The following is a 22402-nucleotide window of genomic DNA, read 5'->3' as shown; positions in this document are numbered from 1 at the left end:
TACTTTTTATGGCAAAAAGTGGTATGGTAGAACTCAGGAAGAATAAGAGTTCATCAACATTTTTGCGTCTATCAGATTCATGTGAGAAGCATGCTTTAACCACTGACCACACTGACATGACACTTACAACAAAAATTCAACCATTTTCTGTCTAATTTGTTGTTGTCAGATTTTGCAGGTTCGCAATACAGACGGCAGGTGGCGAACCTGAAAAATTTGACAAAAAAATGCCCTGTAGGAAAAATGATCCTGTTTAGCCCGATTTTATTGTAGAAATTGCGTGTTTTATTTTTAAAGTTGGGTGGCATTTCTTAACTGGGATAGCATTTCTTCAATTTGATCGATGCGCACTCTGGAATCGACATTGCGTACTGTTGGAAAAATTATCCAGAAAACGGAATCGAGTGTCCAGTCAGTATGGTCAGTGCTTTAACTTCGATACGGTTTGGAACACTTTGGCTATCGATATAGTTCGGAAACACACTGAAAAAAGTGTTTCTAATTATGGACATAGCATTTTTACTTAAAATATGCATGGTATGCACTCTAATTACAAAAGTGATGATGATATATAATCCGACAAATATTTTCAAAAAATTCGGATGGCAAATTTAGTTTATATCTTCCATTAATAAAAGGTGATTTGGAGTATAATGCTAAGAATTTCGTAAAATTTAGATATAAACAATCCGGTATACATATACTAGAAATCCTGATAGTTAGATAAGAAAATCGTATGTATAATTAGAATTCAGATGATCCGTTAGATAGTCAATTTTTTTGTAGTTGTGTTAAGTGAAAAATAACGTCACAAACAGTCAAAATCAAACGGCATGCCAAATAAGAACACCCTCCCTACCTTGGTTTATGTGAGTGGTCCAAAATAAGTCCCGAAGGAATTACGACCTATTTTCGACATTGGTTAAATTGCTATTAAAACATGTTTGTTTGTTTCTTCCAGCTTGCAAACTAATTTTTAAGTGTTTTATCATAGCAGTGGACATGTTTGTAGATGATGAATTCATCACAGCTATGCAGAAAACCTTTTGAAAGTTGATTCCTATAATGGCACGTTCTCCAGAAATTGGCTACATTTAGTTCAACTTTGAAAAATCTAAACTTAATTTTCGATTTTCTATCTCTTATCAGCTTATTTAATTGGAATGTTAGATATGATTAGAATGATAAGGAGATTTGACTATATTTGTTAATTTTTTTCATGATTAGTTTGATTTATGAGTAAATTATAGGAAAATAGTTGCAAGGTGGTCCAAAATTTGCATCCGGAATAAAATAAGTCCGTTGCCCTATATTAAGCAAGGCCAAAATTTTGTTGTCCTAATTCTTTTGCATCGATGAATACAAATATTTTCCGTAGAAAAAAAAAATTGTAATATGGAATATCAGTTTTCAATGTTTTGAATTGCCTATTTTACACAAAGTAGGGGAGAGGCGAGCTATATGCGCATATTAAGGAAAGGACTCATTTTCTCCCATATTCCAATAGATATGAGTCTGAAACAGATGTCCGCTCATGTGTATAGAGTACATGAGCGGACATCTGTTTTACATACGTTAGAGCAGTTTTTCTGTTAAAATCTCTTACAGTTTTTGTGAGAATAATTTTTTAATAAAAGAAGTCAAAATAGCCGATTTCCGAAACTGGCGGGCTAAATGCGCATATTTATGTTTTTAGCTATATTTCAGTTACACTTGTAATATTTTGATATTATTTGATTGAAAATGGTAGAAACGGACGTTAAGCATACGTCAAAGCTGAAATTTTGGTGAAATTTCTTACATCACTAATTCTTTTGCATGAAACATAATTAGGTATGCCATATGGCCATATTTCATGGTAATATTTTGTTCAAATCGTATTTTTATCGGATCATTATGAAGTTCTTCTTTTTTCGCTGTAAGATCGTGATTTGAGCGTAGATTTGATGTTTCTATGATAAAAAGTAAAAAATTTATAAGACTAATAAATTTTTCTTGATATAGGCATTTAACCTTCCTTGATATGGGCATTCAGAACCTCAAGGATGGTCTAAATCCACTCGCTCACTCAATCGCGACACACTCTTCAACGATTCACTCAAGCGCTCTTTCGGATCTCGCGAATCTTTGTCTGAACCGAACGCGGGGGGAAAAAGAGTAACGTTGATCGAATCTGTTTGTGAGTGCTGCTGGTTTTGAACGTTGGCCGCTTGCGTACGGGCAGGTTTGAATCATGCAATGATGCAATCATCGACTTCCCTGGCTCCAGATATTCGTTCGCTGATCCGATTCAACTGGTTCAACTGAAAGAAGGAATCGAATCGGCAAATGATTGGCCCGCCGTTCGTTCAGATATCTTTGAATCGCCGCACACAGTATTTAAGAAAAAAAAAATCATTGCGGCCAAACGGTACACGGTAGTCATTTGATTTCTTCGCAACATGTTCATATTTTTTTATGATCTTTAATATTTTCAAAGAAAAAACTGATTTTATTACCAAGGGATATGAAAAATAAGTTTAAACTTTGATGTAATCACAAAAATATAAGTCCAGTCTAGTTTGGCTATTATTTCGATGCTATTTTGAGTCAAGTAATTCATAACACAAGGCTACAAAATTCACATTCCTAGGTGCGAAAAATATAAGAGCTAATTTTGACTTATTTTGGAGGGCTGATTCAAAATAGTAACTTAATTTATCAGCTCTTAATTTCGATAACATTAATCAAATCAATCACTATCAAAACATTTTTTGAAAATTAAGGTTTTAAGTCAATAATCAACTTTCCCAAAGACCGCTAGTATTTTTGAAAAATTTGTCAAAATTTTCAAAAACGGGTAGTGAAAGTTGTAGAATGAGCTCAAATATATATCGTCAAATATTTAATGACTTCCTTGAGTGATGTGAGGAATAGTTGTAATCAAATCTTTTGGATCTTTTGAATAATTCAATTTTTTTTAAGTGTTTTGTCTCTGAAACAAGAACATTCAATGAGATACGATTAATTGATTCAAAAAAATCTTTCCATGTGTTTCCATGTACGCTTGTTTGTTTATCAGTTATCAAAAATCAATTTTACCCAAAACTGACCAATTTTAAAATTTACACACGCCATTTCACCAAAACTAGAGGTGAGAGACAAAATTTGACAAATGTTTTGAATTTTAAGACGCAAAATTTTTCCAAAATCCGTTTTTGAAACAAAGGTACCAAAAATGCTGGTTCCCTGTGTTATTTATTAATATAATAATGAAGATTAGTTCGGATTAAAATTTGTTCAAATTTGAAATTAATCATGAGTTTTTTTTTTCGCAAAAGGCTAAATTATAAATAACAACACTATGAAAAAAAAAATTTGCAAATATGGCAAATATATGAATAAATGATGAAAATATTATAAACTTATGATTAAACCATCGCAAAGTTTAGACAAAAAATTTACAAAAAGAAAAACAAAAATATTGAAAATTCTATTAAAACTGTGAGTAGTTTCCAAGTTGTTGATGCTTCACTTGATTTTTTCAATGAATTTCATAGAAATAGCGGCAAAGAAAACCATCCCAGAAGTTTTTGTTCAAATACAGACCCCGTTTGTTTTTGGCAACACTCGATTTTGGCAACATTCGATTTTGGCAACATCCGATTTTGGCACATGTGCCAAAATCGAACGGTTTTCAGAAACGACGTTATCTTTTGGTTTTCTCTATAACAGGATCAATATAATTTAGGCAAACACCAAAAATACGTTTTTACGTTCAGAAATGGAGATAGAATACTACAACAAAAACAAAAGTTTTTTGAAAAAAATTATAAAGTAGTCAAAAATTACAAAAAGATTAAAAATTAAAAAAAAACAAAAACAAATACAACAAAAGACTAAAAATGACAAAATCAACTTAAAAATGATAAAAACAGCAAAAATGACAAAAAAAAAACAAAGATTATAAACAAAACAAAGATTATAAACAAAACTAAAATAGTGCGAAATGCATAAAAAACATGAGAAGAAAAACTATAAAAATTCTTAAATGATCGGAAATTGACTTAAAATAACGTTAATGATAATAGAAATAGTTATTTTGTAAAAATATGAGAAAAAAATTAAGGAAAAAAACCGTTAGATTTTGGCAACATTCGATTTTGGCAACATAAAATTTTCGGACATTTTGCCAAAAACAAACGGGGTCTGTAACAGAATTTGAGAATTTTTTTTTTATCAAAAACACAGTTATTTTTTTGGAAACCTTGGGCTTGAATAATCAATTGTTTCTTGTCTTAACAGGCATGTCAAATTCGTTTAGGTGTGCGGGCCGCATTAAAAATTTTCTATGACGTAGAGGGCCGCAGCCAAAACCAGTTAGAAAACATTACATATTAGTTTAACGGAGATGCAATACAATATAGTTATGAGTAAACTTGGAATAAAATTTTGCGTTATATTTTTATTAAAGCTTTTAATGTTTAACATTCTTTTATTATAATGCATTATATATATTGCCCTAATGCTTGACAACTTTTCTGACATACTAGTCTATTATCAGGTTGAAGTTTATTTGTCACTGACACTTTCATCATTTTTATCAGATAATCTCGAACGATGAGATATTTTTGTAGCTTTCATTATGGAAAAAACTGCTCACATAGATAGGTATTTGCAAACATAGCAATAATTCTGGCAACAAATTTCTGTAACTCAACGTAGCGTTCAGACAAATAGCTGTAAAATTTTGGTACAGCCACTTCAATGTATTTCGCTTTTAATAAAGAATCGCACTGCAGCTCTATCAACTCTAAATGCAAACTATCAGCAGCATTTTTAGGAGCTAACAAAAATGGAGATACAGACAACGAAAATTCTTGCGCATATAAATTAAAGCCACGAAAACGGCTTTTAAATGCATCTAGTAACGATTCTACACAGCAAAAATTATTTCCTGGCCAGTGAGATCAACGGCAAATGCCAAATCCTGAAACCAGTCGTCTGCTTGAAAATGTTCAACAGGTTTATCTTTCATTTTGAAAAATAATAATATTTCCTTTCGTAGCAAAAAAAATCTTTTAAACATTTTGTGGCAGGAAAGCCAGCGTACTTCTATGTAGTAGGAAACACAATCGAATTCATGTCAAATGTCTTCCAAAAATGTCGGAAAATTGGCGATGATTCAAGCCACGGGAACGGATAAAATTTATTTTTTACAATGAATAGAAGATATTTTTGTTGTTCACGCTATGAATGTTTACACACAATACTTTACGGAAGCAGGAATCACCTCAAACTGTGGTTCAAAGCAACAATGTTACGCGTGTTTTTCTGAGAGGAAATTTGAACAACGAAAAATATTTGCATTAAGTTGAAATCGTGACATTCAACTTGAGTTTTTGCAGTAATATTTTACATAAAAATCAGTGATTTTTTTTTGTGACATTTACGATGGGGCTACGCGGGCCGCATTGACCAAGGCCGCGGGCCGCATTCTTGATGGAGTTTTGAACTTGCTTAAAGAATTGAAACATTTTTTTTATAATTTTTCAAGGATTTTTCAATACATGTTAACAAAAACAGTCGAAAAACGGAAGAATAAACAAAAAAAGTTATAAAGTACACATTTAAAGTTAATAATTGGAGATATTATTTTAATAATAAGATGAACAAGTTTTATAATCTCTTTTCACCGATAACGAAAATGGATACATTTCTTTTTTCATTACATTTATACCCATCATCTCTTAAGCTGATGTATACACATTTCTTAAAATCGAAAATGGGTAATATTTTGCTTTAAAACGGTTTTTGATAAAAATAGTTTCTGAATTATCAATTTCATAATTCAAACACCAAATCAAATCTATTAATGATACTACTCATCATAAAAAAGGATCCACCTAATTCAGACGCTCGAGCTACTTGCAGAAGCGTCCGAACGCAGGCAACCAAACTGTAGCAAAACCAACTTTGCGAGCAGAACGAATGATCGGATGCGGTCAAAAGAATTGCAATCATCAATCGCTCGCTGATGATATTCGTCTGCGATTCTTCTGTGCAGAATCATCTTCCAAAGCAATCGCTTGATGATTGGATCATAGGATGGCAGACAGGCAACCCAATCGCCTCCTGAATGAACTAAAGAGGTTGGCAGGAAAGTCCGATTGGTTCGCTCACTGAGTGCCATCGTGTGTAATTTTTTCGAATGCGTTCGGGGAATGGGTTACCTCAGAGAGTGAGAGCATCATTTTATGTTCGTCGATTTATTCGCCAATCACCATCCTTGCAGAACCTGTCTCTTATTCCAATAATTTATCATTTACAACCTTGCCAAAAGCTTCAATTTGTTGAATTTTCGATTTCCAGATGAATAAGAAAGAAAAACCATTAAAATTTTTGTTCACAGAATCTGTACGCACGATAATTAAAGTTCAATATATTATAACAAAACTGACAAAAATCTTGTTTGAATTTTTAAATTTTTTTGGCTTTATATAACAATCAAATTTCTTCATGCCATGTTTCAATAGCGTATTACCCTCAAACTGCACTGATTAGATATGTTGAATCTCCAGCCATATCGCCAATCGGCTGTATGCGCATATTACCCAACATGCGCATTTAGGAACACTTCCCCCTAACTGCTGTAGCTGCACAGAATCAAACAATTCACGTCGCATTCAATTGCAATTTTCCAACGTTGCGAAATTCAGCTGACCGAATTAAAGCCTCCAGAATAATCCGTTCCAAAACCATTCAAAGAAACTCCGAAAAAGTCAGAACAACTTTTACAATCTCGCCATTTTGCCAAAATAGGCAGTCACACTATCCTTCAGACAACAGCCGACAGTTGGGGGATCCGAAGGAATGAAAAATCTACCGATCCCGATAGCTAGCTAGCTGGAGACACCTCCGCAAAAACAAATCGCAACACCGCCGGCACGTGGGGAGCAGTGGGTAAATTGGACAGAGACTCACAGCTCAACCAACCACCCACCGAAGATTTTCATTTGCTCCCGCTCTTGGTGTTATTCTCTCAAACTAACTAGTCGGTGAACTGTTTTGAGGTGAGATGAGCAAGCACCGGTCACCGTTTCACTTTTTCTCATCAAATTATGTGAGGTGAGCTGGGATGTTGATGTTGACGATTGTTGCTTCTCTCGGGCGGGACTCTCTGTCCGTTTTCATTTTCGCTTTTCGCCGCCGAGTTGAATTTTAGCTGATCAATCTCCTGGGAGCCAGCCAAGTGATCTCAACGCAAGAGATAGATTTTATAGCACGAACCCGTTTCAGCTGCTTTTCTCGATCGCCACGCAAGTTACTCCTACACGGCTTTTGGCGAGTTTGTGATGGCCCAGGTCGCGCGAGGTTCCAGCGACTGCAGTTTGCTCTCGACTCTTCAGTTCTTTCGCGGCGACCCAACGGGATAGAAGTGTTTTCTCCGACCTCCTCCAGCGTGCGTGATCGGTTTAGTGAAGTGTGAACCCTTTGGTGTTTTTTTACCATCTGTGGGGAGGAGTTGTAGTAGAAGTGTTCAAGTTCCCCCCAGAGACCCCCTCGAGTTTCGCCTGTTTGCCCGCCCCCACAAACCAGAGCTGAGGAAACCAGGCGGACACCACGATCGAGTTGCTGCTGCCAAGAGCTTTTCTGTGTGGTGTGTGGCGATTGTAACTTAGACGAGGCGCGGGCCGTGCAAGATTTTAGTTTTTTTTTGCCATACCTTCCTCCGCTAGTAGGTTCTCTGCTGGCTGTTGGGTGTTGTGTGTTCTTTCGTTAAAATTTTATATTTTGCGCTCTACAGCTACGCGAGGTAGCTGATTATCTGTTAGCTGTTTCCATCTCGAGCGAGATACCCAGCTGCTAGAAGTCTGGCGGTGGTGCGCCTATAATTTGGTGCCGTGTGGCGTAAAGTTGAGTGCTGGGGTATATTTGCGCAGGAAAAAGTCAGCCAGTGTGTTCTAAGAAAAGAGGGGAAGAGCGAAAAGTTTCGCCCCCGTACAAAGTGCTCTAGATATTGTGTATTTTCCCCCCAGCAGTGTTGTGGCCGCCGCTCGAGGTCGCCACAGCCTTTTTACGACAACTTTGGCGAGACGACTGGGCTTCCACCACAAGTGAATTTAAAGTTGGGGACTCTAGATAGGCGAACAGCCGGAGTGGATTGCGGTTTTGCACCGTTGTTGGAATTGAAAATACAGAATAAAAAAACCACCACGGAAGGAAAAGCTGCAGAAATTCCCGCAAGCTGCCTGAGAAAATGCGGTGCTGAAGAAGGTGCCCGAAAGTGTTTGGTCAAGTGTCCAGCGGGTTTTCCCGCAGTGGCTTAAGCTCTCGAGTAGCTATGATGATGATGATTTTGAGGCACCAAGCTGATGAATGTGATGTGCAAAAAGTGACCTACGGCGATTGTGATCGATAAAGAGTACTCGCGCGCGCTCAAATCAAGCAAAAAAGAATAGAAATAAAGGGGATTGTGTTAAGATTCTAACAGTCATTGCTGAAAAAATCTACCCTTGGTCGGAATTAATCCTTGAATGGTGAAAAGTTGGGCGAGGAGCGGCTTTTGGATGCCCCGAATGGAATGAAACGCAATGGGACGTGAAAGAGGAAATTTTGGTAATTTTCAAGTCACCCAATTTTCAAAAACAAAACCCCTTCTCTAGAGAATTGGCAGATTGTGGCAAATAAGTAGTGTCTGGTGAAAGTTGTGCGGCAAGAATCGAAACCTCAAGAAAAAACCGATTATCTGACAGGCAGCAGCAAAATATTTCGCTGCAAATGGAATTTTTCGCATCCGTTCACTTCATTTTCAGCAGAAAAAAAAACAACTGAAAACCCTTAACTGCTTTTATTAGCCTAAGATCAACAGCAGTTTGTTCCAACTGGCATCAACCAGCATCAGCCCCGGGTAGGGGTAATAACCTCCTGTGTCTCCTGGCAAAAAAAAACAGTGAAACACCTGAAATAAACAAAACTCTGTGCGCGCATGAATGAGTTTTCGCAATCAATTGCTATGCTGAAGTGTGTGGTTTGTTGTTGCGATTGTTGGATGTTCCTGTGACTGTGAATGAAATCTCTCACCCCAAGCCGGAGATGATCGTGACAAATTGGCTTCGGAGGCAGTTAAACAACAAACGGCCGGTGACTTATATAATATGAATTTTTTACGCTGTTTCAACCCTTCAGTGTTTCAACTTGGAAGATCGTCACAGGACGTGTGTTGAATAAATTTATCAAACAAGGGTGGTTATTTCCATCAACTTTGTGCGAGCTGTGAATTTCGTAAGTGACAATTCGTTGGAAGGTTCAATGATGTGCTGTTGGAAACAAACAAGTGACTCAAATTTGAGCTGTTGGTTTTTGGATAAGTTCAATGAGTGAAAAGTAACGAAACCGCAGTTGATATTGAAAACAAGAGATTGTGAAAATATTTGTGCGAAAAATCATCGAAAAAATCTGTTTTTCAATATGGATTTGTGGTTTAGGCTAATCCTATATTTTGCATGATACTACAAGTTAATACTGAGAGTTGGAGAATTTAGTTTTGGATTCGTTTTTCAATTTCTATTTCTGAAAAAAAAATATGATTGCAAAAATTTTTTTTAACTTATTCGTTATGGTAGTTTCCACAATTTAATATTTTTACGAATACAATGTCTTCAAGCAAATCATGACAGTTAGAATTAAAAATACAATTTTGAAAAATCGTCAGATTCTTGTAAAAATTAATTCTATCTGATAAAGTTATAATTTTTTTTTAGAATGAGCTAACCTAGCTAAGCATCCGTAAGTGTACCTTTTTGTTGAACAGAAATGATTGATAATTCAAAGTTTTCATCATTCATTTTGATAAGTGCTTATTTTTTACGAAGATAGTCGTTTTACCATCTTTATGGCATTCGCGACTTTACCAACGTTGCAGTTGACAAATCGTTATTGAAAAACTCATCTGGTACAACTGTTATCGATATTTACTCTTGGGCTCGAACTCGTGGAAATCGGATCAGAAGACAACAGACTTGCCAACTGAGCTATATCACAAGCTCGATAAGTGCTTATGTAGTTTGAAATATAATTGGAATTATTGAAGAGAATCAATTTCTCAATGTTTTTTTTTGGAAAAGTAAAGTTTTAAGAGAGAAATGACAAGCCAGCAGTACATTTTACATCCCACTGTTTGTGAATTATTTTACAAAAAAAAAATCATTTTGAAATGAAAAGTTCAGTGATAGCCAAAAAACTGATGATTTTTTTAAATTTTAAATTAAATTTATTTAATACGTATCAAAGTTTTAATTGAGTTTTTGTTTTCGTTTCATTGTAGTACGTTATTAGATGATTCCAATTCAAAATGATGATTAAAATTTTTACCCTATTTGAGTTTTAGTTTTATTTAGCTTTTAATTTTTTAAGGGAAAAAAAACATGCTATTTTGTTTTTTTTTTCTACACTTTTGCCAAGTGAAGTTCATAAACCTTTCGCAAATAGATAATTTTTTTATTCAACAATCAAATTTATACATTTGGATTTAAATACGATTTAAAAGCTATCGATGAATGTATGTAAAAAAAATACCTTTTTTCTTGATTTTCAATCAAATGCTTGGATTCTGCCAGGTTATTATGAATTATTTCCCGGATTTGTCCGACCCGGATAGTTGCTGAAAAAAATCTGGCAACCTTATCCCAAAAGCAATCGAAAAAATTTTATATCATGGTGTCTGAAAACAACACAAATATCTACAGTTCATCCAAATTTTGAACAAACTTCCGTTTCAAAATCTGTGCCACAAATTACAGAATTATTAAATTTTCTCAGATTCCACAGATTATAATTCAAAATTATAATTTTCAAATTGAGTTGACCAGCATAAATGTTTGAAAAACCATTGAAGTTAATTCCATATCATTTGATTAAAATTCATAAAACAAGCAACACGGAATACTGTAACTGATTTTTGTTTTGTTGTTGCCCGAATTGCTTAGCTTTTTGCCTTTTGAATTAAAGAAATCACTCGTTATTTCTTCAGCCAAGAGATTAGACCAAATGCTTTATCGGAAATGTTTTCCGCAAGCTAGTTTTCCAGAAAAAAAACAAAATAAGGCCTTGATTTTTTGTAGTTTCACCTGTTTTGTATCTGTTAAATTTATTTGGATGCTGAATTCTGCTAAGTATTTTATGTTATGTTTGTGTCGGAATTTTGAAGGATTCGTCTTTTTATTTTTGGTTGTAATATTCAATAACTCAAGGCAACAAAATTTGTTTTTTCCGAGTTGCTATGCAATAATTTTTTTTTAGCAACTCCCGTATTTTCGAAAACAACTTCGGGAAATGAGTAAAAATTTATTAAATCAATTTGTGCACTATTTTGACAAAACTGTAGAAGATTACAAAGACTTTGAAATTAAAGGTTTTTATTCAATGATCAACTTTCCCGAAGATCGCGAGTAATTTTGACATCTGACAAAAAAGTTAGAGAAGTTTTTTATTGTTTATTCCTAATTTTGCAAAAAAAAAAAAGCAATTTTAGCGAAAGCTTTAAGAAATATTAACCGAAATTGAATTTTAGGTATTTTTTCAACCATAAATTTAATTGTTCAATTGTTGAAAATGCATTTAAATCTTAAATTTCAAACAATTTAAGACTTGCTTAAGCGGTGTCAGAAATAGTTGTACTGTTATCTGTTTAAATTGCTCAAAATTGTAGAATTTTTTCATAAAGAATTTTATCAAGATTGACCAATATTTTTCATCATGTATCCGGGCTTGACAATTCTGGACTGTTTCATCTAAACACCTGCCATTTGATTTGAAAATTTTCGATAAAAATTCGGGCAATATCCGGAAAAATTTGGTCGAAATCTAGCAAAACCTTCTCATCAAAAATCAAGAAAAAAAAACTTGAAAAAAAAATTTTGTTTCTTGAAAATTTATCAGCGATTTTTAAATTGTATTTAAAGTTTTCAAAAAACCTTTCACGCCTATTTTCATGAAACTCGTTGAGAATTTGGTTTTATACGTATAAATAAAAAAATTATTCAACACAATTTGTTTTTTTTTGTATGATTTGAGAATGAGAATGAGAATAAACTCGTGCAAAATCCTAACTTTTCCAATGAAATCTGGGCAACTGAGCCAGACAAAACTCTTCCCAAATTTAATATCAAATATTCGGGCAAACCCGGATAAAACCGGGCAATCTGGCAACCTTAATATATCTCTAAATCTGTAATATCTAGGCAAACAATGAATCCTTGATTTAATGGCTGATAAAAAATAGATTCCGAATCAGTTTTTGTTTTTCATGTAGGTTTATTAGTTCAGCAGTTATCAATGATCGATTTTACTTTAAATCGTTTAATTTCGAAATTTCCACATGAGATAATACTAAAACAAAAGCTTCTAGGCAAAATCCGTCAAATGATTCGAGTTCAGGATGCTAAAATCTTCCAAATACAGTTTTTAAAACATAGGCACCAAAAATGCTGTTCCCTAGTGTAATCTTTATATTTTTTCAACTCTCTAGTGTCCAACCCCGCGTTTAGACGGGGTATAGTAAAAAAGTTATTAAACCGCATCGAATTGTTTGTATTACAATTTTTTTTTCGTTAAATGATCAAAAATATGTTAATCTATCAATCCTTGTTACTGTTGTCAAAAGTAACAGCTAAGAGAAGTTTATAAACGAGAGAAAGCTGTAAATGGAACTTTTTTTCGAAAAATGATCAATTGGTATCCTTGGAAATCCTTGGTCAATGTGTTTCTCAATCTAATTAGGTTAAAGAGTTACCACCATTCTGGTTTAATTTTTTGAGAAAAAAAAATCCTTAGTTAGGAAGAAGAGATGACACATAGACCCGCCTACAGACGAGGTTGGAAAAGAACGACAACAATTAAAAAAATATGCACAATATTTACTTTTCATATATGTTGAAATATATCAGTTATTTGTGGTCCAATTTTAACAAAAAGTACATAAAAATATAGCTATGGATAAGTGTTATTTATGTTTCAAAATAAGGGATAAATTGGTTGAACTGTGTAAAAATAACAGTCGAAAAAGTACTGAAAGTTAAGTTAGCCCCTGTGCTTATGCAATTTTCGAAAAAAAATGTCAAAAAATGTTTCTCATCTATAGTTTCTCGTAGAATAATAGTTGCTTGAAATCATAAAACTTACTTAACTGAAATCAGAAACTTTTATGAATTTTTTGGCGAATCAAAAATTGGGTTCTAGAGGATAACTTGAACTTTTTTATTTCATTCCTTCAATAATGTTAGAAATTCCACTTTTCTTGTACATATCTGATGTCCTTTTTCCGCGAGGTTTCAACCTTTAAAAAAATTAAGTAGAAAGTGTTTACATCAGCAAGATTGTGAATATTTCAATTTGTTGTATAATTTTTAAAATATTTGAATTTTTCGTGTTCGCCTGTTTACCAAAAAGTATTGGAAAATATCTGACAATATTTAAATTTAAAGTCGAGTCATAAAACTCAGGATTTGATTGAGCGATGATTGATTACATGAAATCTTATTTAAAATTTTGTATTTGATTTGTTTTCTTTCCAAATAAAGATTCTGAAGTATGATTTTTTCACAATCTATTCGAATCCACAATTGAGGCCCTCAGGATCAGAGAGGTGCAAGTCCCAAAATCATCAATTTTGTGTTAAGTATAAATACCTAACGATTCTTCATGTTTCAATGCACATCTGGTACCAAGCTCGATTTTTTTATAATCTTTTTGAACACTTTTTCGATTGAATTAAAACTGCTCGAATTCGAAAAATATATGAAAAATCGAGCACCTTCACAACTTTGGAGCGAGTTTCCTCGAAAATATCATTTAGGCACTTGCACTCCTTTGATACCAAGTACCTCAATTGTATTCTTCAGATGAATACTGATTTGGTCCCCATATTCAAGTTCGGTATCTAAAATCTAAAGTTAGGATACATAATAGAGATGTATCAACCTTTGAAATAAGATTAAGGAGGCTAATCAAAATGATTAGCTACAATTTCAATCTGAATAAAAAAAAAGTTCATGGACTTGAAGCATATTTTTTTGGCTTTCGAAGATAATTTGTTATGTGAATGTTTTATTTGAAAAAATATAAAAATACCTTTTTTTTTCGGGATGTCCGCTTCAAAGCCTTTAAGTTCAATATTAAAAGTCCTTGTCCAGTTTTTTTTAACGATTCTACTTTCAGAATTTAGTTTTTTCTCATTTGAATACATCTTATTGTTATTTTTAAAATCTGTTATTTTGAAAACTGAACTTATTTCGGCTCATGATTATAATCAAGCATAAATCAATTTTTTTAGAATAATGTAGCAGGAACATTGAAGATTTCAATTTTTTATTTTTTTTTTCATTTATGTACTTGGTTTGATTCTGGTCATTCAAATTGAACCTCGAATATAAGTTTATTTTTTTCATTATGATTTTTGATTTTTTTTTATTTATTTGGACTGCCTCAACTGAATTACAGAACTGAATAGCCTTCAAAAATTTAGATTTTTTGGCTTAACCGAATAAAAACTTTTCATTGTAACGTCAATCCTTTGTTGTTCAATGATAGATGCAACTATCTTTCGATTTTTTTTTGTTGTAAAAATGGTTTATAATGATAATATGAGTTATTACGAGTGGTAATTGTTCTAATGACTTTATGGAGACTCTGTAGTGTTCGGTTTCACAAACAGCATTTCAGTTTACCATTTGCATCCAACAATCCTAACTTCTGACCCAGAACAATTACATAACTCTTGTTTTTCTTTAATCAGTAAAGCAAATCTTAGTATTGAAGATTTCGAAAGCTTGCAGCTAATACAAACAGAGGGTTGAAAAATCAAATAACTCACCGGAGACCGGAGACCAATCTTATGCAAAATGGCGAGGGGCAGAAAATTGAACGCGCTTCGTGAAGCACAAATAGCACCACGAATTGCTAGCAGAAGAAAAAAAATAACAAACTAAACCTCACCAAAGTGTAGCACTGCAGCAGAGTTGCAGTTTCTCATCATCGCCACGCCATCATCTTCATGATCTACGTTTGCCGTCATAATGTTCATCGTTGAAGAGTCGACAAACAAATGAACTCAAAACATACAAGGGGAGGAAACCCTTGTAAATACAAAAAAAAAACCGACAAAGTCTAGGAGCGTGACCGAGAAGATTTACCTAAATACCTTGGTACCTGTCCGTTCTGTTGCCAGTTTGAGAGTTCTTTTGGACTTTAGTTGGTGGACTTCGTTGATGTCTTGTTGCGAGCAACAATGGCATACAAACATTTACACTGAGTTTTTAAACCTCTCACAGATAATTTTATAAAAATTTGGTAACCTTACATGTGCTTACATCGTAGATTGTTCATCAAAATAAGTTGAGATTGAATTATCTATTTTATCTTAAGGGATCAAATTTCAACACGATTCGACAGTTGAAAACAGTTTTTTGCTTTTTTAATTTCAACATTTATTTAAAAAAAACAAATATAAATAAATCAAAGAATTCTGTTAATGGTTAATTTTTTAAAACATTGTATCCAATACTTGAATACTAATCACTTTGATTGTAAAAAAATAGTTTATGTCATTTCAAATTTTTCGGTTGATATGAATTGTTCTTCAAGAAATCAATTTCAGCCTAAATTTCTTTTTGTGTTTCTTGTTCTTCTAAATGCTCATATCCACATTCAAATGAGTTTTGGTGAATTCCACAAGGCCACACAATTCACATTTTTCCGATATGCAAAGAACTTAAGAGCCAATTTTCATTATTTTGGTTACCCTGTATTCAAATATGGAATTAACTTTTTTCTATCAGCTTTTATTTTTCCAATAACTTTTGAAAAAAGGTAATGAGATGGTTTAAGAAGATTGTTTCTCTAAAAATAGAAAATATGGGCAAAGTATTGTTGCTTGATTGAATTAAAGATTTGAAAAATTTCAGAATATTTTTTTTCCTTCGTAAAGGTTTGTTAGTTCATTAGTTATTAACGATTAATTTTACTCAAATCTTATTCATTTTTAAACTAATAAACTTCATCTCACGAGAACTAGAAGTTGTAGCCAAAATCTGAAAAAAATCGAGTTCAGGGTGCTAAAATATTCCAAATCCATAATTAAAACATAGGCACCAAAATGCCGTTCTTTTGAATTATCAATTAAATTCTGTAATTACAAGACAACGATAAGACGTTTTCTGCTCTGAAAACATAACTTTCTTGTAAGTTTAAAAATTATAATTTTAATAAGAAGAACATTGTTCGTACCTTTTGTCCTTTCTAGGATCCAATGTTTCAAGTGACGGAGGCAAAATATTTTTCATTATTTCATATTATTATTTTTAGTTAATCGAAAATATTATCAAAATGCATTAAACATACTATTTGTGCGTAATTTAGTACTGTAATTTAGAGAAATTTATTTTTTTCAGAATATGCAGAAATTTGAACGTTCGTTCTAGAATTCCAAATATAGTGAGTTTTATTGGTAAAATTACTAAAAAAAACAGCGCTTGCTCATAACAATAAAGGAAAAATAAATCTTCTTTTTAATTTGAGAGGGATATTTTCATGGAGGCATAGTTCAGAGTTAAATTGATACTTTATAAATAGCTAAGATTAGCTTTTATGACTACTTTCATACACTTTAAATCGTTGAACCTGAAATGCTTGAATATTGTTCTTAATGACGAATTTGAAATTGATATTATTGTTTTATTAATTTTCTATGAAAAACGACATCTCGAACTCCACGATCGTTGGTATGGTTCAGTAGAACAAGTTCCACATCATCAATGGTTGCTACTTTGTGATTGACCGAGGCCATCAATTTCGTTCAGAGGTCAAATCAATGGTGCGTGGGTAAGGTTGCCAGATTTTCCGGTTTTATCCGGGTTTGGCCGGATATATGTTACACAATTTGGGGATAGTCCGGCCCGGCCCGGTTGCCCGGATTTATTCACTTTATTGTGCAAATCGAACCAAAATAAATCTAGTTGTTTTGTAAAAATTTGTTATTTATGCCTCCTGAAATAATTTTTAAAGCAAGTTTTATGAAGATAATCATGAAAGGCTTTTTGGTAGCCTTAAAAACAATTTAAAATCGGTCGATGAGTTTTGATGAAAAAAAATTTTTGTTGAGTAATTTTATATTATGACCAAATTTGCCCGGATTTTGCCCGAATTTTTGGTCGTCAATTTTGAAATCGAATGCCTGATTTTGAAAGGTTTTTATATAAAATTGTCCGGATTTGTCCATAACAGATACGTGCTGAAAAAATTCTGCCAACCTTGTGCTTGGGATTAGCAGCTCATTCACACTTCACAAAACTGATGCTCTCTCTTTGAAGATCAATAACGACGCTGGCAACGTCCTAGTAGTCAATGGATAGATTGAAAAAAGAGAAAGAGATAAAAAATCTATTTTAAGAACAGAGGTTTCCTCTGCATCCTAGCATGATATTTTTGGGTGGGAGTGGGGTAAAAGGCATCGATTGGGATACACTTTTGACAAGTGTTTTGATTGTTCATTAAAAATATTGTTCTTATTTTTATGTTTACTCCAAACCTCAGATTGAAACAAAATGTAAATTTTTAAAACTGTCGTTCTGTAATAGAAAATGCTTCTATGATAAAAATTTACTATCGTTTAGTAAATGAATTGTTACACAAATTTTTCTTTCAAGTATTTGAAAAAATAATGCGAGAACTGGCCTTCTACTGGACTCTTAAGGTCTTTAAACGAAATTTACAAAAATATACTTTTGTAAACATTCATTCCTCTTCTGTTTCAAAGAAACGCAGTAGTATGATGGAAAAAAACTATATTAGGAAATAGACAGTTTTCAACAGATTTTCAATATTAATAGATAGTCTTGGCCAACTTAATGTTATTTCTCTAAACTATTACAGAACTGTTTCTTTCAGGGGCATTTTAATTCTTTTTACGCTCTGTAGACCACACTGCCTCAACCAAGGCAAACTGCATCTTAAAGTGCATAAATTGTATATATCATTCGAAACTCTTTAAAATGTCTCTTCATGCCATTTAATTATTAAAATAACAGAATCTTAAAACCTTAGTTAGTTAGTTTCTAAAGCTTTGTGTGACATCCTTTATCTTCATCCTGCAAATTTCCATCCGAAATGTTTCTTCTATGATTGTTACCGAGAAATCTGGGGAAGCATCCTTCCTCTCGGAAATGAACCAAATGAAATGACATTTCCTCACACTTCATTTTTTTTTGCTTTAAAAAAACTTCTTCAAATTTTTCATCGCCAAAAAGACGTTTGTCGCGTACAAGCACAACTTACCGAGTTCTTTAAGATTTTTTTAATATTTTGAAAAGAAAAAAAAAACATAAATATCTAACTAAAATATTTATGTTTTGTACCCTAAATTTAGCGAGACAACTAAGGTTACAAATCAAAAATATTTTATTTATTTTTTTTTTCATAAATTACCAAATTTAGGCTTAACTATATTTCAAGAAAATTTAACCAAATGTTTCAGAAATTAGTTGTTATGAAAATTAACTACTTTTAAACACTTTTATAAATTCATCAATTTTCAAATTGTTAAAGCGCTATTCATGTTTTACATTATCGTATTCATGTTTATTTGCTTATTTAAGATCAAATGCTAAATTTGTACGGGCTTCGTTGCTTTACGATTCAAAGCAGTAAAGGATTTATCATTTCTTTTTAAAGTTTGCTCTTAAGAACAAGTCTACAGATAAAATTGAACATTAAAACATCTCTTCAAAAATTTCAGGTGGCTCATTTACGGGCATCAGTTATAGATTTGGTTTAGGTGCATGTTCCTGAGAAATTTATTAGTAACATTTATTGTATTGTGTCGGTATCTAATAAGGAGTGTATCCCAAAAAAATGCTACACTTTTTTGTGAATAACTTTGAACGCATGGATGGAAATTGTAAAAATTTTCAGAGAAACTACGTAGCAATGTAATGTTTACATGTGCAAAATTGGGTGACAATCTGAGTTTTGTTTGAGATAACGTCCGAGGAATATGTTCATAGACCAACATTTTTCGGCAGGATCTTGAAAAACCCAGGAAAGTTTTTTGAGAGATGATCCCAAAACAACTGGAAATCAACTATTCGACCAAAGTTCCTGATATAAATTGTTTAAAAAGTCTTAGGGACTGTAATGGTGAGCTAAATTTTGAATAAAAATGAGGCTGAGTTATTCCATGAAAGTAAAGAATATGATTTCACATTTGAAGGTTTAATCAAGCTAACATTTCGATTGTATAAGTGGTAAAATAGGTCAATTCTTCTTTCTGGCTAGTCCAAAGACTGAGAACAGGCCAACATTTATGTTGACTGGATAAAAAAGTTGTCTATCGGATAAATACACAAAAAAGGGGGGCAATTTATGCCCTAAACAGTTGGACAGCTAGCGAGATAAAATTTTGAAAATAAAAATCGAAATGGACTGCAAAACCATTTTTAGCGAGCACCTTGCTGTTCCGGAGAAAATGAAGTTGGAAAAGTTTTAAGAAAAATGATAACTACTTTTAATAAGGCTGGCAATTCGTGAGAGCGGTAAATCCGTAAGTGGTCAATAATGATCGCCGCAATTAAAAGCATCATATTCAAGAAAAATGCCTCTAATTTCGATCGTTTTCCTTCCATAGTACCTCTTAAGATCTAACAAAGATGATATCTATATTTTGATTGGATTTGGATTCGTATCATTATGAGAAAACTTTGTAGGACAATGTGCTATACTTGTCATAACTTCGGTAAAATACACAATTTCGAGTGAATTTGAAGGGAAAGCTCCAAGCAATAGAGAACATCGTCCAAAATATCCTTGATTTGGAAAAAGAAAGGTTATAGTGAGAAGAAGGGGAGAGTGAGGATACTTGATCCCTGGGGATACTTGATTCCTTTGCTATATCTCGAAACTGGAATGTCCTACAAAGATCAAATATTCTAGTAAAATGTGCCAAATGGAGCAAAACAACAATGCCTAAGGCTCAAAAAATTTTAACAAAATAATTGTTTGAGTAATTGAACTTTGTTTGAAAATTTTCAAGAAATGTGACTTCAAGATGATCACTTTAAAATGTTCCTTACATGGAAAAATTATAATCAAAATATTTGTTCCAATATATCAATCGTTCGAGCGTAATATGAACTTCATAGGACCATATTTTCAAAGCAATGGAAAACTCTCAACTTATTTCAGAAAAAGTTTTCTAAAATGTTGATTATTACAGTTAAATGATTAGAGTTAAAAACGGTATATACTTCTTCTGAACTGATCGTGATCATTTCTGACTAAGAGATTACTAATATTTATCAAATACTAATATTTATCCAACAGTTGTCTGAAGAAAAGGGCTAATATAATTAACTTTCTCTTAATTATAGAAAATAGCGCCTTTAAGTATGCAATGTAATTAGCGTTGAGACAAAGTAATGGAATATTCTTCTTCTGTCAGTTATAAATTGTGAAATGAGAACAAACATGGCCATAATAGTCAATTGACATTCTATCTTGGGGTTTTGTTTGATTTTTTTCTCCAAGGGTCAAGGCTTCCTGAATAAAGAAGTCTCCTCCAATAGAGGATCAAGTCTACCCTTAAAAAATATCGCAATTTTTTTACTCCCGCGAAAATGCTTGTAGTTCATCTACGGGTTCAAGTATCGTTCTAGTTTTTGGAGCATAGAGATTTGAAGTTATACGCTGTCAGAAAACGTAAAATGGTGCGAGTTGCTATTTTTTTCAAAAAGATATGGTGAAAATAAGAAAAGGGGATCAAGTATCCCCACTCACCCCTATAGATGGTGCACGTGCCACCCAGAAAACAAAGTCGATGCACTTCTTCATTTCACTCTATCTAAAAAATCACTTAACAGATCGTCACCAAATTTTGCACATGTGAACAATACATTGCTAAGTAGTATCACTAGAAATTTCATCAATTTCAAAGTTATCCTTTGATTTTGAATCAATGAACTGCGAAGCCGAGCGCTACCACATGCAACGCAACATTATAATTTAGGGGCGTCCAGCATAACTATGAAGACCACTCTTTCCGGTCGAATGATGTTGTTATCCCTATGGGCCATAAAATTAGTTAAACTTCTACCCAGAATCGACTGGAACTGGTTATTCTTATGTAGTTATAGTTTCAGGCTATCTAGCTATCCATCTGCAAGTCTACAAAGTAGCTCACAAAGAAAAGAACCACAACTAATCGAATTACTCAGTCACGCATCTCCTGCAGTCCTTCGAAGACGTTAATCTGTGCGAACTGCTGCTGTATGTAGGACTTTCCCAGCAAATCTCATCATTCAGCAAACTTCATCATCTTCCTCTTTCTCATAGAGAGACCATGCCTATCAGTCCAGTCAGTGGGCCCACTAGAGAAAATCAGCCTAATGATATTCGTGGAACCTCTCACGTGTTTCATGGTCAATTTTCGCTTAGCTACGTTTTTATGCGCGCACGAACGTTCGCCTCTCAAGTTCAAGAGATATGACTGTGGGTATGTTGCTATTTGGAAGTATGTTGTTGAGTGAAGTGGCGGATGTTCAGTTCAGACCTTTCTCCACATATGTATGTATGGATAAGTGTGCGGCTTTAAGATTTAAGTGAAACATCTTTTGTTTGTTCGACCTCAGCATAAGCGCAAAGTTGGGCCTTTTACGCGCGATAACATCAATCGAGGTCGTGTGCTACAAGCACACGTATTATTTTATAACAGTAAAACTGGTGGAGAATTCCGTGGCACGTGAGATTTCTGCACTCACAAATAAGAAACAACCCCGAAAATTGCTGACAGAGTACATACCGGTACGGCTGAATCTAGAGGCGGGGAGAGGAGGAGGTTCGAACAACTTTTAGATTCCCAGCATCGACACTGGCTGCGAAAATCCATTGGAGGCGCTGCTTGTTGTTTACCATATCATAATAAGAAGATAATCGTGAGGTTTTTGCCGGTCTTCAATAATGTTTCGGTGTCAAGAGGGTTGCTACTCAAAATATTGAACCAAGCCATCGGTTTGAGATCTCAAAACCTAGCCTTAAGAGAAGGTGAACGAGGTTTTAAGTTTGCCGCTTTTCTGCCAATTCTCGACGAATGCCAATTGACGATCCCCTTTGGGTTTGGTCCTAAGGTCAACATATTCTACTGGCGATTCAGCTTGGACTAATAAATATTTTTTATCTCTTTACAGCAAAAATGAAAATATTTTTGCCACTAGTGGTGTGGATAGTGCTGCTATTTCGAACGGTAAGTAAATATCGATATTTTCCATGTGCTACATTTATTGGGGAAAGCAGACATCGAAGACAAGATTTATCATTCATCGTTATTTTTATATTTAAACGGCAACCCAGGTGTCAATGTCCTTAAATGTCTAAGGAA

At 33.5% G+C, this 22402-nt stretch overlaps 1 protein-coding gene across 18 annotated transcripts in view; it reads left to right on the top strand.

Moving 5' to 3' along the window:
• The first annotated feature begins 7402 nt into the window (after window positions 1–7402).
• The window catches only part of LOC129743777 (uncharacterized), a 405430-nt gene continuing 390430 nt past the window's right edge, over window positions 7403–22402 (top strand). For all 18 annotated transcript variants that reach the window (XM_055735956.1, XM_055735951.1, XM_055735942.1 and 15 more), the window contains exons 1-2: window positions 7403–8598; window positions 22212–22267. In XM_055735956.1, the coding sequence (XP_055591931.1) occupies window positions 8574–8598; window positions 22212–22267 (81 nt within the window). In that variant the 5' untranslated portion in view covers window positions 7403–8573. The remainder of the gene's footprint in view (window positions 8599–22211; window positions 22268–22402) is intronic.

This window comes from Uranotaenia lowii, chromosome 2, assembly GCF_029784155.1.
Source record: "Uranotaenia lowii strain MFRU-FL chromosome 2, ASM2978415v1, whole genome shotgun sequence".
Classification (NCBI taxonomy): domain Eukaryota; kingdom Metazoa; phylum Arthropoda; class Insecta; order Diptera; family Culicidae; genus Uranotaenia; species Uranotaenia lowii.
This window is presented reverse-complemented; position numbering and strand designations above follow the sequence as displayed.